The sequence below is a fragment of the Schistocerca gregaria genome, chromosome 6 (genome assembly GCF_023897955.1).
Source record: "Schistocerca gregaria isolate iqSchGreg1 chromosome 6, iqSchGreg1.2, whole genome shotgun sequence".
NCBI classification, from domain to species: domain Eukaryota; kingdom Metazoa; phylum Arthropoda; class Insecta; order Orthoptera; family Acrididae; genus Schistocerca; species Schistocerca gregaria.
Genome location: NC_064925.1, coordinates 462695129 through 462715072, shown reverse-complemented (window position 1 = coordinate 462715072; position 19944 = coordinate 462695129). Strand labels below are relative to the sequence as shown.

At 43.0% G+C, this 19944-nt stretch overlaps 1 protein-coding gene across 7 annotated transcripts in view; it reads left to right on the top strand.

Moving 5' to 3' along the window:
* The window catches only part of LOC126277991 (A disintegrin and metalloproteinase with thrombospondin motifs 1), a 452319-nt gene that overhangs the window by 102476 nt on the left and 329899 nt on the right, over positions 1 to 19944 (top strand). For all 7 annotated transcript variants that reach the window (XM_049977663.1, XM_049977660.1, XM_049977657.1 and 4 more), the window contains exon 2: positions 2574 to 2752. In XM_049977663.1, the coding sequence (XP_049833620.1) occupies positions 2630 to 2752 (123 nt within the window). In that variant the 5' untranslated portion in view covers positions 2574 to 2629. The remainder of the gene's footprint in view (positions 1 to 2573; positions 2753 to 19944) is intronic.

Below are 19944 nucleotides of genomic sequence, written 5' to 3'. Positions count from 1 at the left end.
GATGAGGACAACACTGTAAATAAGTGCGACGCTAGAACACGGCACGGTTTCAGTTTAGTCGACTACGAAGACCTTGCAGAACTGTTGCAGACATTACAAGTAGGTGCGAAGTAACATTATTTGTTATCATGACTTTACTCTGGTGAGGTGAGCTCCGCGAATGAGCAGAACAAATTGGTGATAGTGTAATAAAGGTCCGAGTCAACCAGGAAGTTCAGTGGTCGCCCCACACACGTTTATAAGTTTCTAAACGCGTTTCTGTCTTTATACAGTTGCAGATCAATACGATTCACAGCATCGGAGGCAAGGGCCGAGAAGGTGATACGGGTGAACAGATTTGGAACTATTTAGGTTAAAGTACTTCTTCGCTTTTTTCTTATTTTATTTACTTATTTAATATCACAGCAGTTAAAGATACCTCTTCGAATTGCATTTGTCGCTTGCCTTGTGTATATAACTAGCAATAGCTCCTTTTCCTCGAAACACAACATTTAACAGTGCTGTCCTTATCGCCAGATTCATGACCTGTAACTATGCGTTCGGCGCAATTATCGACGGCACAGATGTACGGTGAACCATAACAGGTCTTAGGAAGGCAACAGCAAGCTACAAGGAGGAGGACACTGTCCAGTTTGACAATACGGGATTTCCCCATTAGAGCCAATGCTCAATCGAGAGAGGTGATTCGGTCATTGGATCACTAGACTCGCATTCGGGAAGACGTCGGTTAAAATTCCAGTCCACCCATCCACATTTATATCTTGCACTATTTCCCTAAATTGCTTGAGTAGGATATCGGATGCTTAATTCGATATGCGGGGGCAGACTGCCTCTCCTAATTGAACTTGTGCTCGTCTCTAATGATCGTATTGTCGCCTGGATGTTACACCATAAGCTTCCTTTCTTCATTCCAGCTCTTGGTGATTGAATCATGAACAGTTTATCAACATGATTGCCTTCTTCCCTGTCATCGCTAAACTACTTTATTCGCTATACCCTGTATTTCCATACGTTATATCAGTCATATACTTTTGTCCTCTTTCCACAGGAAGTACAATAATGCTAATGGTCAAATTCCCTGTTTAGGGTCCCATTTTTCATTCGGCACGAATCAGCATCGTTTGCTTCCTTTCACAATACAACGGCGAGTTAGTGCAATCATTATAGCCATTTTGTTTAGCCAGACGGTATATTTTCGTGAGTTATTCGTTCCGTTCTAAGTGCGTATGAATGTAAATTACAAAAATAAAACTATTCGGGTTAAAAATCACTTCCTAGCCAGAAGTATCACAAAAAATTAGGAAACTTAAACGAAATAATCTAAGCAAATTTGACATTGCTTTTGTAGAATTGTGCTGTAAGCCTGAAATGTTCTTGTTAGAAAAATCCACTTTCCTCTCCCGTGAAGCCGGCCTTGGTGGCCGAGCGGTTCTAGGCGCTTCAGTCCGGAACCGCGCGACTGCTACCGTCGCAGGTTCGAATCCTACCTCGGGAATGGATGTGTGTGATGTCTTTAGGTTAGTTAGCTTTAAGTAGTTCTAAGTTCTAGGGAACTGATGACCTCAGATGTTAAGTCCCATAGTGCTCAGAGCCATTTGAACCATCTCCCGTGAAATAACTCGAATCGATTGATTATGTTTGTTTACCAGCAATTGGAGTACTTAGTTTGGGCGAATTAGTGAGGCCACAGTACCAGGATATTACCACGAATCTTAGGTATGTTCGAATAGAGAACGTTTTCTCACCCATCCTGAAGTTCTGAAATCAAGAATAAAGTCATTCGAATATATATAAATAAGAGGCAGTGCCAGCCTCTGGGATGTCTTTGGGTATATTTGAGGAAGCTTCTGTTGCGGTGATTACGAATTATTAGATGAGGTGTTCCGATCACATTACAAAACTTGCTCTTACGTTAGCACAACAGCACACCAGAGATTGCAACGATGCTTACGAAGGCGATTTTATAAATACATTTTTAAATTAAAATAAGCGTGAACGAAACTTCTGAAATGCTTCATGTAATCCATTATGAGTTCATTTCATTCTAGTGTGAAAATTTATGTGGGTAAGCAGAGACACATAATATACAGTAGTAATGTGGTCGATCATTACTGAACAGGCTTACGTCCTACAATGAAGCACAGTGAACGTACAGTGCTACTTAATAATGCTATTCATGGGGTAACTGGTTGTAGTACTGGATTTATTATATTTCGTTCCTTCTATTTTATTGTATTCTTATGTTTTCTCTTTCTCAATTTTAGCTCGCCTGCTAAAAGATATATGGGTATTGCTGGAGTTAATAAGGCGAACGAGCGTGATGAAGCAGATAGCGGTTCCGTGAGGCAACTAGCAGCAATTAAATTCACTCCTCTTGCAACAGCAGCAAATGTCGTGCAAGGCTCTTTATATTATGCTTACCTACCCATGCACATTTCGATTACTTTACTTCGCTTTTCCTCTTCCGGCACATTCCAGAACAGCAAACTGCAGTAGAGCTTAGTTATCTTCGATTCGTAACGTTTCGGCGTGTCTTCGAAACGTAATCTTCAGGCTGCGGTTTTCCTTTGCAGACGCACGGGCAGCAGCTGGATCGTCAGAAGCACCAGCAGCTACAACGAGACGCAAGATGGCGTCCGCGTTCAGCGCCGTGTCGCTGGCGACGCTGATCCTGCACTTCCTGGCAGCGACCAGTGCGTCCCCCACCGCCCAAGAGTCAAAGCCCGCTAAGGAGTCACCAAAGTCACCGTCGGTGAGTAAGGCCTCCGCCTATGCTATGCTTCGCCAAGTCTTGCTACCGGTGATAAAACTGCCTTCATAAGCGTTCGCTTGGCTCAACCAAAGACAGTGCGCCCTACATCAGATCACCCTTGCCGTTCGTCGAACTTTCCTTCCTAATGTACGAGCCAAATAGTTCTACGACCAGGCCCACTTTCTCTTAAGCCATTAGACACTCTTCTCCAACTCCTTTCTCTTACCCATTCCCTCAATTCTACAACTCAGACCCTCATCATTTCCCCTGCAGTTTTTGGCTATTTCCCACTTCCAGTACGTAAAATACACAGTTTTCCTACCTGCTGCTAATCAACCACATCTTCTCCTTTCCTCTCTTGTTCACTGTTCTATAAATATGGCCTGGTTTCCGTTGTACCATAGTAGGCGCCAAAGCTCAGGTTAACAAAAGACTCATGACAAACACATGCCTAAAAAATTACAGCCCCCCCGCCTTGCTCCTCTGAGCCCTCATTCTGGGATCCCCACTGAACCGCATAACCCCTAGCCTCCCAGGTCGACTTCTTCATTTCATACAATGTTAAATTTATCAACATCGCTGTTTTCACCATCATACAAGAACAACAACTATTACAATAACATTATACGATCATCAGTTCAGCGTTTGAAAGTTGTCATTTCCGCTTACGGCTGTTTACATTTCGTTTTATGCTACTGAAATTTGAGTTTTCAAACATACTCAATTACTGCCATTGCATGATAAGAATCAACTCATAGGTGCAATCGAATAAATACACTAAAGAGCCAAAACAAAAAACTGATACATCTGCCGATTATCATGCAGGAACCCAACGAGCACTCAAAAGTACCGCTATATGACGTGGCATGGCCTCGACAAATGCCTGAAATAGTTCTGGAGGAAAATGACACCATGAATCTTGCAGGGGTGTCCATAATCTCTTGTGAACAGCACATTGCAAGTCATCCCACATATGCTCAATAACATTCATGCCTGGGGAGTTTGGTGGCCAGTGGAAGTGTTTAAGTTCAGAACAGCGTTTCTGGAGCCACTCTGTAGCAATTCTTGACGTGTGGGGTGTCACATTGTCCTGTTGAAAATGCCTGCGTCCGTCGGAATGCACAATGAACATGAATGGATGCAGCTGGTCAGACAGGATACTTACGTACGTGTCACTGATAGAGTCGTATCTAGACGTATTAGGGGTCCTATATCACTCCAATTGCACACGCCCCACACCATTACAGAGCCTCCACCAGCCTGTACAGTCCCCTGCTGACATGCAGGTTCGACGAATCCATGAGGTTGTCTCCATACCCGTACACGCGTGTCTGATCGATACAATTCGAAACGAGACTCGTCCGACCAGAACATGTTTCCAGTCATCAAAAGTCCAATGTCGCTGTTGACGGGCCCAGGCGAGGCGTAAAGCTTTGTGTCGTGCAGTCATGAAGGGTACACGAGTGGGCCTTCGGCTCCGAAAGGCCATATCGATGATGTTTCGTTGAATAGTTCGCACGCTGACACTTGTTGATGGTGCAACACTGAAATCTGCAGCAATTTGCGGAAGGGTTGCACTTCTTTCGCGTTCAACGATTCTCTTCAGTTGTCGTTGATCCCGGTCTTGCAAGGTCTTTTTCTGACCGCAGCGATGTCGGATATTTCATCTTTTACCGGATTCCGGAAATTCACGGTACACTCGTGAAATGGTCGTGCGGGAAAATCCCCACTTCATCGCTACTTCGGTGATGCTGTGTCCCATCGCTCGTGCACCGGCTATACAACCACGTTAAAACTCACATAAACCTTGATAACCCGCAATTGTAGCAGCAGTAATCGATATAACAACTGCACTGGATACTTGTTGCCTTATATAGTCGTTTTAGCGTATTCTACCTGTTTACATATCTCTGTATTTGAGTACGCGTGCCTATACCAGTTTCTTTAGCGCTCAGTGCAGTTCCACAACCAGGCACACTTGTTTAACTACTTGTTTTTCTTATCCACACCGTCAACTTCGCATGTCAGACCCTCTGACTCGTTTCCCCTGAGTTTCTTGCCATTTCCAACTTCCAGTACGTAAATTACGCAGCTAACGAACGCAGCTGCTAACCAACAGCACCTTCTCCTTTCTTTTCTTCTTCACTGTCCCATGAATATGGCCTGGCTTCCATTGTGCCACCGCAGGCACCAAATCTCATTTTCAAAAAGACTCTTGACCAAAACACCTACCTCGAAATTAGAGTCCCGTCTTTCTCTTCTGCGCCCTCACACTCGGAATCCCCAATGAACCGCATAACCCCTATCGTCCCACTTCGACTTCTTCATTTCATACACTGCTACATCTATCAATATCGCTGTTTTCATCATGATGCAAGAACAACAATTGTCGCAATAACATTATATGATCATCAGCCCAGTTGTCATTTCCGCTTATAGCTGTTTAAATTTCGTGTTATGCTACGGAAATTATAGCATACTGCCACAATTAGTGCCATTGCACAATATGAATCAAGTCATAGGTGCAATCTAACAAATGAATTGTCCTTGTAAATGGCCTAATGTCGGAATTTACGATAGCACATCATAAAATATAGAAAACCACAAGTGTAAATGAAGTCTTTCAAACAATTTATACAGGGTGTTGACCCATTGCTCGAGAAAACATCATTTTTTAAGAATGTTTCAATATCAGATGTTATTAAATCAAAACTGTGTTGTTATTTTTTCTTCATTTATGACATGGACGAAGATTGGAAATTTCTGCTGGTGAAACACTCGCCCGCGCGAAGAATGCGAATAAAATAACAAAAATATAAATAAAGCTCAGAGCCGAGTGAACTTTACAATTTCAGATTCATCATTCATATTATCCTGACTGCGAAGGTGGAGATCTGGGTTCAAGTCACCCTCGCACCTCTTTTTTTTTCACAAAATTTGGAACTGCCCATCTGGTCATTGACGTATCTGTTTGTTGTATTCAAAGTTGTGTGTGTGTGTGTGTGTGTGTGTGTGTGTGTGTTTGTGTGTGTGCGTGCGTGTGTGTGTCGTGGCGTAATGTCCGTTTGAAACAGCAACGTGTAACGAAGAGATCTCCAGACGTACGTACTTCCTATTAGTTCCAAGCAGTTACCACGTGTTATGATTCTTACACTTGTGGAAGTTTTGATTCTTGAATTCCTTCGTTGCCACATAGTCCACACCAGTTCATTGGTTGTTTTCATATCTATGACAGTTCTATGCGGCATCTCAGCTGCTCTGACTTTCATCACCATTTACTTGCGACGGTGATATATTCTTACCAGATGATCCATATTCTGTGATGAACAGTGAGAGCGGACGAGATGACTCACAGACCTCTCACAGAAATTATAATAAGAAATAAATGGGTGTGAACTGTGTTACAACGAAGGAATTAAAGAGCCAAAACTTCCAAAACGGCACGCAAGAGGCATACATGTGGTACCTGTGTAGAAAAAAAGGAGGTACGTACGTCTGGAGGTCACTTCGTTATACGTCGCTGTTGAAAACGGACATCACGCCGCAACACATAAACAGATCTGAATATAGCGAATAGATATGTCAATGACGGGACGCACAGTTCGTAATTTCGTGAAAAAAAAAAATACGTATAGGGCACGAGGGAGATTTGAACATAGACCTCCTGCTTCGCAGTTTAATACCGTGACCACACAACCACGACACTACACTCTATGACGTAGTTGGATATTGCAGATAATAAGGATGGACCGTTCGCTGTTTCTATTTTTCTTCATTTTTCCACAGTTCAGTACACCTTCTTCCTGTTTTCATGCTTTATTTGTGTTCAGCTTTTGACGGGCTGTCCAATGGGCCATTTTACCACTAAATGTGAGAGGGGTGCGATGGGGAGTTTCCGTTGTCAGAAAAATCAGAGGAGGTACAGGAAATCGAACCAAGATCCTTCCGCGACGAAGGCAGCGACGTTAACCTTTCGAGTACGGAAGCGGTAAGAAAAGTAACATAAAACTGTTAGGTCATTACAACGCTCATAATGACGCTTGAAACACAAAAAGTTTCACACAGGTTCCAGCCTCGCCGGAAACACCTGACACGTACCTCAGCCCGGAATCCAGCCTGTCACCACGCGTGAGCTGTGACCTAGAGGCCCGGAATTCTTACGTCGCTCCACGCAGTTGACAACTCGGTTAGATAACAGGAAGCCGGCAGCCTCCAGAACATAACACTCGGTGTTGACGTGCCCGCGTGTAACACTAGCGCTGTTTCGTCGACAAATTACACGTTACGTAAGGCGGGCGAACCGGCCGACCGCGAGAAATCTCTACCCCCCGACTTGTCTTCGGCTCAAGGGTGGGCTGGTGCGGGCCATCGTAAAAGGAACAGACACGTGTCGCTTCGCGAAGAGGTGCGAACTAGACCTTGGGAACGGCCGCCGCTTCCCGTACAAAAAAGGCCGTAAAGCACTTCCGGGACCTCTTCCGCAGTGCAGACTGGCAGCCCCTGGCGCCATTGGGTCAGTTCTGCCTCCGAGGGAACGTGTGGTGTGTACAGGGTGCGGCGCTTAAATTCGGATAAATGAAACTTTCTAAACAGCAAATTTATTAAAACATAATATAAATGAAAATGAATATCCTTTTACGTATAAGTAGTGGTATCTTTCAAGAGTAACATTACTCGATGGAACCCCCTTCAGCCGCAATGACCGCCTCCAATCTTGTTCCGAAGCGATCGCACGCACTCTTTAAAACAGTGTTGTCCATATTCGCGAATGCTGCTTCGATAGTAGTGCGTATAGAAGCGACATTAGGGTGCCTTATCTTAATTGGCAACTCTTTCGACTACGCTGCCAACGCAGTAGTCGAAGGGGTTCAAATCCGAGCTATTCGGGGGCCGGAACTCCTTTGACCACAGAACATGTCAACGTTATCCGAAAGCCAGTTCTGGACTAAATGTGTGTGTGAAATCTTATGGGACTTAACTGCTAAGGTCATCAGTCCCTAAGCTTACACACTACTCAACCTAAATTATCCTAACGACAAACACACAGACACACACACACACACACACCCATGCCCGAGGGAGGACTCGAACCTCCGCCGGGACCAGCCGCACAGTCCACGACTGTAACGCCTCAGACCGCTCGGCTAATCCGGCGCGGTTTTGGACTAAATGGCTCGTACAAGATCCTCCTATGCCATCTGACGCATTGTGCGCTCGCTGACATTCAATATTGACGCCTATTTCCACAGCGATTGCCCCGGGTCCTCCGAAATCAGCGCCTGAGCCTTTTCTGTGACTGTCACAGTTCGTGACACACGTTTCCTCGAATAAGGTTTTCTCTTCGGGTTAGTGGAATCTTCCGCAGACTTCTCCGAAGCATTACACTTGGCGACAATATCGAAAACAGCTGATCTCGAGTACCCGAAGAATCGAACTGTTTCAGTGGACGAACGCCCAACGCGAAATCTTTCTATAATCGCGGCTCCTCGGCTGTACTCCGCACCTGTTTGTAATATCTCGGTCATTTTGAGGTTCTGGCTGTTTATTAGAAGCCTATGGATTTCAAGAACGGAAATCGCGACCTTCGGCGGAACTAAGATATGGCCGAAAATTCCATTTTAAATTTGTCCAAATTTAAGCGCCGCACCTTGTAAGCGCGAAACAGATTAGCCTCGAGTCCCTGCAGTCTTAGGTAAGTCTTGCACCGAAGGTTTATTTTTATGTAAGGTTTTAATTCCAAATAATAGCAAATGACGGTGTACTTATGCCCTATGGACTTGAGACTAAGGAAAGAGAAAGACATAAATGTAGCAGGGCACCGTCTCGCAAAAAATCACATGCTCCAAAATCCAACATGAGTCTAACTAAGACTTACGAAGCAATGAATGAACACTAACAATTAGCATGAACAAAAAGAGACTAGTTACAAGACAAGGAATATTATAAACAATCGACCCCCAAAGTTAGTGTTAATTACCAGTATAGAAAAACTAGCATAAAAGAGACATTAATCACTAAAGCAGAGAGAGAAAAATCTTACCTCTGTTAATGTAATTCTTTAAGAAATGCAGGTGAAATCTTGAACGTATTTCTGTAAACGACTTCTAGTACGTTCCACCCGTTGTCGTCAGTCTGGTATGATCTAATGCTTCATCTCTGGTGAAAGGCAAGCTGAAAAAAAAGATACATAATGGGACTAGAATTTGGCATTTACTGTGTGAAAGTACCAGATGACCTGGTGTTCTGAAATTTTTCATCTTGAGGCCACAGTTGTCAACTTATCATTCTGGATAGAGAGTGATAAACAGGGTCGTGATCTCGGTCGCGCCTTATGTGAAGTGGTACGAATGTTGATGATGATGTTTGGTATGTGGGGCGCTCAAGTGCGCGGTTCTCAGCGCACGTCCAGATTCTCAACCTTTGCTCAGTTCAAACTCGCCACTTTCATGAACGATGATGAAATGATGAGGACAACACCAACACCTTGTCATCTAAAGGCAGGTGCAAATCCCTGACCCAACCGGGAATCGAACCCGGGACCCCGTGCTCGGAAAGCGAGGACGCGACCGCGAGACCACGAGCTGCGGACGAAGTGGTGGGAATGTTTTTGATGAAATTCATTAGGGACGATGCTACATATCACTTTGGTTGTTTGCTGAAAATTCTTAAACGGTGGCCTCATTTTCAACGGCAGAGTGAAAATGAAATATATTAATTAAAGTACACTGTCTGACGCTAATAACATTTTATCTTCAGACAGAGACTTGCAAAATGCTCCATATCTAGAGAAATAGTGTGCGAAATGACGCAGATCGTAGGACGCTAAATTCGTGTCCCAAGAACACAGGAAGAAATCTTCACCGGCCACCGAGAAGTGAAACAGACTTTCCCGCGTTCCAGTCGTTACGGACCATATTGTTCCGACCGGCGGCCGTGTCGTCCTCTGCCAAAGGTTTAATTCGGTTGCGATATGGAGGATGCGAGGGCAGCGCAACTTCCTGCAGGCCTTTATGATTTTGCGACATCTTGGAGCCGCTACTTCTGACGACTGTTAGCATCAGGCTGCTAACAGTAACCATTTCCAGTCCTCCCCCACAACAAAAATATCTGTCAGTGCCTGGAATTGAAATGGGGTCCTCCACAGTTAAGGAATTAAATTAGTTATGTCATGGGTGTTGTCAAATTTTCTTCCAATCCTCGGTTTATAATGTAATGGGAATAGCAATTAGGGGAAAGGTACGATGAATACCCTGGCCCATGCACTATATTGTTATTTACAGACTTAACTTATGCCTGTAAATATAGAGGAACGTATATCGTTTTAGGGCATTGTTTCTACCTAAATACTCCTCCTAAATACTCAATAAGAACAGAGCAGACCTCACTCAATCAACGAAACTATTGCTGAAGTTATGCTAAGTGAAAACAAAACAAAAATAAAGAATGTGATTCCTGTAATTTTCAAAGCTGGAATGGAGTAGTAAGTGTTTCACACTTTTGTAAAAAGATGAACTAAGGTTTTTCGATTGAAACATGACTCCAGAGGTAACTGAATTGTGCGTGCTCACAGAAAAAGTGTATCAGAGCTGATAGAAGCTGATTAGTTTGATTCGTGCTTGCTGACAAAACAAAAAAGACACAAGAATACAGCATAAGATTGGACACATTACGCACATGCAATAAGTACCTCAAAATAAATGTGTACCCTTCTATGCAACAGCGTGTCATCATCGCTCAAAATACTCACAGCCTAATTTGTTTCCCATTAACCTCAATCATAAGATTTCTCTTCGGTAGCTTTGGCCTTGATCGGAAAGAGCGCCTCTGTTTTCGGCACCGGCTTTTATGCCTTTAGTTGCCGTCATAAATCATTACTCCACCTCACTTGATTGTAGTGTGTGTCACGTGGCATTATATGTGATCACGAACAATGAATATTCATCTTTCACTTTATTAGTTTTGTCTTAAACTGTCCTTGTGCTATGACTAGAAAATCAGGACACACGATCTGACACGCAGAGTCATAAATTTTTCTGCGCGTAAGTTGTCTAGAAGAATGTTAGACCATATAAGATTGGATGCGGAAGAACTGCAGGGTTGTGCGAAGCGTTTGACGACATCTGCTATAAGAATCAAACGTCAGGTAGTCTCATCATTTGCTACTTTACTTTATTTTCCGAGTCCAAAGTCCATTGTATCTTCGTTTTCCAATTTCCGCCGTCCGTTTCAGTAGTTTTCTGTGATAAAAGCAGTTCATGCTTATTTACAGTTTCGTTTATATTTGCTCAGTGAAGAAGATGCTCCAGACTCTGGATCTGTGCGCAGTAGCATGTTTCCCCACAGTGTACACCTGTCTCACCCGGTGGCCCCTATCACAAACCGTTGTTCTCACCCTTTTGAGTGCTATCCAGTTGGCGTCTGGTAACTGCTGCCCACCAAAAATTTATTCATGTGTGACGAATTCAGCTTCCTCGAAGACGGTCGAATACGATCTGCTGCGTTAATACAGGGTGTTGGAAAAACGATTTAACAACTTTCAAAATTCATATAAATTAATTCATGTGATGCTGAGGGAATTAGATTAGGAAATGAGACACTTAAAGTAGTAAAGGAGTTTTGCTATTCGGGGAGCAAAATAACTGATGATGGTCAAAGTAAAGAGGATATAAAATGTAGACTGGCAATGGCAAGGAAAGCGTTTCTGAAGAAGAGAAATTTGTTAACATCGAGTATTGATTTAAGTGTCAGGAAGTCATTCCTGAAAGTATTTGTATGGAGTGTAGCCATTTATGGAAGTGAAACATGGACGATAAATAGTTTGGACAAGAAAAGAATAGAAGCTTTCGAAATGTTGTGCTACAGAAGAATGCAGAAGATTAGATGGATAGATCACATAACTAATGAGGAGGTACTGAATAGGATTGGGGAGAAGAGAAGTTTGTGGCACTACTTGACTAGAAGAAGGGATCGGTTGGTAGGACATGTTCTGAGGCATCAAGGAATCACAAATTTAGCACTGGAGGGCAGCGTGGAGGGTAAAAATCGTAGAGGGAGACAAAGAGATGAATACACTAAGCAGATTCAGAAGTATGTAGGTTGCAGTAGGTACTGCGAGATGAAGAAGCTTGCACAGGATAGAGTAGCATGGAGAGGTGCATCAAACTAGTCTCAGGACTGAAGACCACAACAACAATAACAACAACAGTACCTACAGAGGGGATTGTAATGTCAATTTGTAGGGAAATACATCAAGTTTTGACTTGCGTAGTTCTCTAGTGCCGAATCACACCGTAAAGAGCGCTAGCGACAGTTGCGTTAAAGATGGCTGCCTTCACTGGCATAAATGTTTCGTAACAACAGGGTGCTCGGTAAGACATGGGAAGTCATCAGGTCGTCCAATCACATGTGACGACTTCGTTGAGCGAGTGAGACAACGATTAGTCAACGTTGCGGTGTAAATTCTTGCTCTAAGTTCATGTAGAGAAGCTGGTACAGGAGGTACAAACACAATATCCTTGTTGAATCCCCATAAAATAGTGTAGTGGTGTAACGTGTGGAGAACGTGGGGCCAGGCAATTGGCGCATCACGGCCAGTCCATTGATGTGGAAAGCGGTCACTGAGAAAATCCCTGGCGTCAGCCAGGTAGTGGAGTGGTGCACCATCTTCCATGAAGTAAACATTTCGTTCTTGGTCATCCTCATCGATTTCGTAGGGCCACCACTGAGCAAGTTACACCTGCAATGCTACAGCGAGTTCGGGAAGAAATTGACTTCCGGTGGGATGTGTGCGGGTCAACCAACGGAAGCCACATACAACATCTTTAGTGTAAGGTAAAAGAACTTGATGTGTTTCCCTGCAAAACAACACTAAACCCCAGCTCTATAACTTCTTTCACTAGATTTATATGAATTTTTGAAATTGTGAAGTACTTTTTGAAACACCCTGTTCAGTTATATATTATCAGAGATTGAGTGATGATAGCGTGGTTGTACATGCGATACTTGGGACCGAGCATTTCTTTCTTCCTTTCATGCTCTTATTGCACCAGATTTTTCTCGACTCCATCATCGATATCTTGGCTGCAATTTAGTATTTCACCATAACATACCCTACCAGGCCACATACCCTCTTCTTCAGGAAGTAGCATTTCATCAACACTAGCCGCAATACTGTTGCAAACAATCCACCTCGAAGATACTGCACAGGTGATACAAAAAAGGAGGAAAGTTCTTGGCATCTGTTGGTTCCTTCCCAGGCTTGTGCAGTGAAGCCACATGTGCAGAGGCAGTTATTCATTACTCCCTTGTCACTAGTCCGAATTTTTCCTTCTTTTGGAGAAGGGGTAGGAAATGTCTAGAGTGGAAGGACAGCTCGACTCGTCGAACGAGACGTCTCGTGAAAGTTGGCTGGCAAATATCAGCGCAGCACAACACACAGAGGGCGCGGTGCGGGTAGAGGCGTGTTAATTGGACAGCCAGAGAGCTACACGAGATGCGAACGCCTCCCTGAGAATGCAGGCGCCGGACAGGTGGAGACCAGCTACTTGTCGGCGCGCTCGTGTGAGCCATCACTGTTTGTATAGAAAGCGGCGGGCGGCGCGTCTTGCGAAACTCCGCCCAGCAGGCCGCTTGCATAACGATCTGTCGATAGGTCTGCACTCGCTTGAGCTTATCCACTGACGAGGACCACCCACCAACTTCGTTACTTCCTCTTCTTCTCGTTTCGGCCATCGGAGGAACGTGTTAATTCGTATCACCTTGTTTCTTTGGTACTTATCTTTGTCTAATACTATCTAATTCTCATACTTTCCAACCTGATTCACTCTTCTGTCCATGACAATTTTTTGTCCCTTGTCTAATTCTGTCCTCCAAACCTGTAGCAGGCTGACTTCTTCATTTGAAAGCCGTTATGTTGTAATGTCCGTTTCCAATATTTCCATTCCCTTCAGAGGAGCGTACTTCGGTTCTCTCGTACATAATAAATTTCCTTTTCTGTTACGTCAAGCTCCCTTGGTATCCGAAGAACATGCTCTATTTTCCTGATGGAGTGCGAGATAGTCTTTATCTAAGTACAGAGATCTTGCATAAAATGCGTATTTGAACTATCAACTGGTTTTATTTTAAACCCAAAATCTACTGGCTTCGGTCTTGGACCATCTTCACGGATAAAGGGTTAAAATGGTTTAAGCCGCCATATTGCATTATTCATTAGTTAAAATTTGTAGTGCGTTTTACGAATATAATTACATGACACAGGACTGCTCTGTATACAATTTGTATTTTGACTTTAAAAGCAAACATCCAAATACAAATTGTATACAGAGCAGTCCTGTGTTATGTAATTGTATTCATGAAACGCACTACACATTTTAACTAATGACTAATGCAATATGGCGGCTTGAACCATTTTAATCCTTCATCCGTGAAGATGGGCCAAGATCGAAACCGGTACAATTTTGGTTTAAGATACAAACAGCTGATGGTTAAAATATGCGTTTTATACATTACTTAACGGCTGTCGGCAGTCATCTTCCAGAAATGTTTAAAACAGAGATCTTGGTTCGCTTGTCTGCAACGTTAGTTACGTTTAAGTAGTTCTAAGTTCTAGGGGACTGATGACCTCAGAAGTTAAGTTCCATAGTGCTCAGAGCCATTTGAACCATTTTTGAACAAGTACTAAAAGGCTCATCGTATAATTTCTTAACAATCGTGTAGTAATGAACTGAAATATAAGGGATGAACAGTTTAGACAAGAAGAGAATAGAACCTTCTGAAATGTGGTACTACAATACAATGCTGAAAATTAGATGGGTGGATCACATAACTACTGGGGAGGACTGAATAGAACTGAAGAGAAAAGAAATTTGTGGCACAACTTGATTAGAAGAAGGGATAGATCGATAGGACACATTCTGAGACATCATGGGATCATCAGTTTAGTATTGGAGTGAAGTGTGAGGTGGTGGGGGGGGGGGGGGAGAGGGGTAAAAATTGTGGATGGAGACCAAGAGATGAATACAATACACAGATTCAGAAGGATGTTAAGTTGTAGCAGTTATTCATAGTTGAAGATGAACACACCGGATAGAGTAGCATGGAGAGCTGTATCAAACCTGTCTGTGGACTGAAGATCACAACAACAACAATTTTTTTTTCGCACTAAACTCAACCAGATTCTTGTCAGTAGCTTTGGACTTAACCAGAGAGAGGTGCTCGTTTTCGGTACCTTGTTTTAACCTTTAGGTCGACAATATAAATCACTACTCTGTGTCCGCTTAATATAATGTATGTAGCGTGACATTAAATGTCACACGAGCGTGAACAATGAATATTCGTTTTTCACTCTGGTACTGCTTCTGATTTCAGTTATTGTCATTGTATGACTGGAAGGTCAGGACACATGATTTGACACATGGATTCAGACAATTTCTGCACATTAGTTGTCCAGATAAGAGAATTTTCGGTCACATAGGAGTGGATGAGAAAAAAATCACGCGGTCGTACGGGGCATTTGGCTTTAAAGACTGATTTTTAGTATCAAGTGTTTGGTGATATCTTCTTTTGCTACTTCACTTCTCGAGACCAAAGTGCACTAAATCTCAGTTTTGCAACATTCTTCCGCTTTTTGGCGTTGTTATTGTGAAAAAGCAGGTATTACTGATGTGCAGCTTTGGTTCGATTTGGGGAGAGGAGAGGATATTCCATTGTCTATATTTATTTGCAGTCGCATCTGTCGTCTTCCGTGTAATCCTATTTCACCAGGTTGCTCCTTTGTCCATAAACACCATTTTTCACCCTACTGTGCAACCTCCAGTTTTTTTTTTTTTTTTTTTTTTCAATTGCTCCACGTCGCTCGATGGTAGGTGGTCATCACAACTGATGCGCCCGGCGCTAGCGGCCGCAGTTCCGCCTGGCCATCTTCCGAGTGTGTCTGACCAGGAAGAAAGTTTTGCGCCTGCTCCTCAGCGCTGGAAGGGCAGCCCCGCAGGCGAGTGCTGGCTCCGCGCCGGGTCACCTCGGAGTCACCTCTGCCAGAAAGAAGCGGCACCACGTACTCCGGAGTGTCCGCTTTCGCCGCGTTTGGATCCTCACCTCTGACCTGTAGGCGAGCGCGCTTCGCGGCAACGGACACTTACGTCTCCCTGGGACCCGCGCTAAACGACGCGATTAGGCCGTCCCGCACAGTCAAATGAGTGTACGCAAAGTCAACAAATCGTTGTGGTTCCGATGATGGGGCTCCGATATTGCCAACTTGTTCCCGAGCACGCAGTGAAGAAAGTGAAAACAAATCTCACGAGGGGAATAATCGTGCGAGAGGACGAGATACATCTATGCTAAGATTCGCAAAATGACGACAACATTTCTGTACGAAATTAGCGAAGTGTTAGAATATGGAATGGAACAGTCATCGTAGGTAGCACAGAATTTGGGTTAAAGACAAACATAAGAAAGCTATGAAGGAAGAAAATCTAAAGTTTAATGCTTTGTCACCATTGATGTCCTTAGACACAGAGCACAAGTTCATTCTGTGGTATCATATACCGGTACCACCCCACGGCATATCGAGGTTTCCGTCTGACGCCGACAGCGGTCACGCTGGATGTTGCGGACCCAATGGCGCGCCTCCGCTGAGCCACACCTCCAACAGCTCTGTACTACGAGCGCACCTTGTCACCACAGTATAGGACGGACGGTGGGAACCACTCAGGCCAATTGCTCTCTGAGCCATTAAGCTACAGCACCTTCGTTCGTTCTTCTTCCCTGTGACATTGATAGCTGAGTTTCCGTACTCTTGGAGAAATGCAAATCTCCTGTTTGCTATGTTACTTGTTCGCTAATCATTTCTGCTCCTGTCCAGCTTTCCTGTGACGACACTTGTTGCACCACTCTGTAGCTCACCTCTCCTTACCATTGTGTACAAAGTTGTACACAACACATTCGAACAAGTATCTCCAAAGAAATAAGTCGTAACAGTGGTAAGAGTATTAGTCTGACCGGATCTTAAGAAACAACGAGAACCCTAAATCTCCGAGGCTGAATCTCATGTCATCTCTGCCTCTACTCTTCATCAATGCAACACCTCACTCAGTGAAAGTGGCGAAGAAGGCGAACAGCAACCTGCTAAACGGCACATTTCACAGAAGATGCAGTGGAAAAGTTGAGAAAACTCTTTGCTATAGGAGGCAACATTAGAACATAAATCTGAAGCCTGAAGTTCCCTTGTACATACCAAACCTTTATTATATTTCAATCTCACAAGATATAAATCCTGAGCAAATATTAAATCACAAGGAATAACCACACTGATGCCGACATATAGCTACTAATATTCCACAATGGAGCAACTTTTAATTTTTCAGAAACCGTTAAGGATATTGAAACAATGTTTGCGACGAGCCATTATACAATAAAGTTCGACGGTTTGAGGAAAGAGATATTTAATTCCAACAAGTGCTGGATATCAAACAAGCTCTAATTCCGTACAAGTTTCGGCCATCTGGTCATCATTAAATAACATCAAATTATTTAAATTAACCTGAGTGGTATCGTTCTTGCTTTGGTTTCAAAAAATTAAATAGAAAACCACTCTGCGTCACTGATACTGCCGTCACCAGTAATGCATTTAATTCTTCAGTATTTTGTTTCAGTGACGCCTAGGGATTTTTTACTTGCTGAAAGAGGCAGCTGTGGAATGTCTCCAGGTTCAGTAAGAAGAAATCAAAGACAATGGAAATGGAATTTCGGAGACGAAGTTGTGACGTAATAATAATAGACAAAATAAGAAATGACGTGGTACGAAAACAGATGGCAGTTAACAAGCATATTGTAGAAACAGCTGAAAACAAATGCGTAACATGGTCTGTACATTTTAGAACACCAGAGGACACATGGCCTTCTAAAACATGACACACGGGAGGTCCACTACACAAAAAAGAGCAAGACCCTGGCTATACTGAACGATGCAGTGAGGCGTGCGATGCAGCACAGAGCCAGGCAAGTCGAGGACTGGAAAAATGTACGGAGGCGGAAACCTGGATGCGAGAGACGCTGCAAGGTGTAGAAAACTCTCAGAAAGAAGAAGATGAACAACCACAATAATAACACCACCACACAGCCGGGTAAGCAAAGCTTATTTCCTAAATATGTGGTTCTTAAATATGACTTTCTTCAAAACTTTACGATCTGTTGGGTACAATCCGAGCAAAAAACATAGTTCCAATAACGCCGTTCTTAAAAAAAATATGCATACAGCGGCATAATTCTTATTAATGCATACTGTGAGACGTTTCATAAAACTAACTGTAAAAAAACTTCTTGATGTGGACCCAAAGCTGCCGCCACAGCGCTCTGAATTGCCACCTAGTCACATCCTGTTTGGTTGCAAATATAGGGTAAAATTGTGCTTATAGTTATGTACAACAAGACCGAAACGAATGACAGCTGAAAACTTGAGACCAATATCTAACTAAAGAAAGTTTTAGATCGATAATCTTTTCAGTTTCGAGTATGATACATGTAGTCTTCAAGGTTTAAGCGAACAATCTAGCATAAATGTCTCGACTTTGCTTCCAAGAGTAGTATACACCTGATACAATTTCTTTGCTTTCGGAGAATGTGTTGCGTCCGGTCACCGGGCAGTTGCTGTGCAGGTGTGTGGAACACGATTAGACTTTCACACTCTGCTTTATGCGACAGCGTTTCGTTCCAAGAAACGCATGTGAGCGGCCCCAGCAGGAGCGACCTAAATAGGCCGTGATAATTTATGGATAAAATTGTGAATGTTTCAACAATTCAAGGAAGAAATCGCAAGGAGAAAGGGTGCAAGGATAGTGGGTTTCAGTCTGGATTTTCCTAAACGGTTTTAACAGTCACACTGCAAAGTCGAACTCACCTACTGGCCCCTAATCCTGACTCATCGTATTAATTCTCAGCTCATTAGTTTACAGTCGGCTGCGAACGACAGTGGAGTGCGATGAAGCAGCATTAGTAGTTCTCGGGAAGGCCGCACCTCCAGCACCCACAAAGATTTCGTAGAAGCGGGTCTCATTGGAAATGCGCACAAGCAGATCATAGCATTTTCTGATGAAGAAACCGCTAACTGTTTCAGTGGCAACTTTACACGAGAGTACTATCTAGGAGAAAGGTACAACAAATTCGCTGATGTGCAAACTGGAACAAGCGTAAACTCATGATCCTGGCTAGAATATATATATATATATATATATATATATATATATATATATATATATATATATATATATATATATATATATATATATTGAACTATTTTACCGGTTTTTTCACTGCACCTATGGTTTCCACTTTAACATCATATTTACGTCTAGACGTCATAGGAAATTTTGGGGTTTTCTCCCGTGCCTTTCACGTTTCTACTCAAGAACTTACAGCTTCATTTATACATAAATCGTTCAACACTTGCAGAATTCTTGTGAACAAGTCGGCTTTTGAGACATTAAACAATTATTCATTCGCAGCAATCACACAATTACTGTAGGTCCTCTACTGTATTGCCAGGCACGGTTGTCATAGTAACAATCAAAAAGATCATGATACCGCCATGATAGTAATTTCTCAGCTTTAACTTTTCTCATATTTCATTACTCTCAGACCAATTGCCAAAATGTTGTTTACTTCAATACAAATGTTGCATCAGGCTGAGTTTGATGTAGATGCTCACTGAGCAGCACTGATACAAAAAGACACTGTTCGACCATGGCAGAAATATGCTATATATGAACACTGTCCGTAATCTTTCACATGACCCAGGAACAGTATTCATATGCAGCATATTTTTGCCATGGTCGAACAGAGTCTTTTTGCATCAGTGCTGCTCAGTGAGTCATTGACATCAAACTCAGCCTGATACAACATTTGTGCCGTAGTAAACAACATTTTGGCAAATTATTTATTTATTTATGTATTTATTTTACCTAGCAAGATTAGGGCCTTCAGGCCCTCTCTTACACCTAACCAGGCAAAATTATATAAATGTCTAAGGAAAAGGCTTGGCAAGATTAGGGCCTTCAGGCCCTCTCTTACACCTAACCAGGCAAAATTATATAAATGTCTAAGGAAAAGGCTTGGCAAATGTTTTGTCTGGAGTGTGGCACTATATGGGGCAGAATCATGGACGCTGAGACGAGAGGATGAAAAAAGGTTAGAAGCATTTG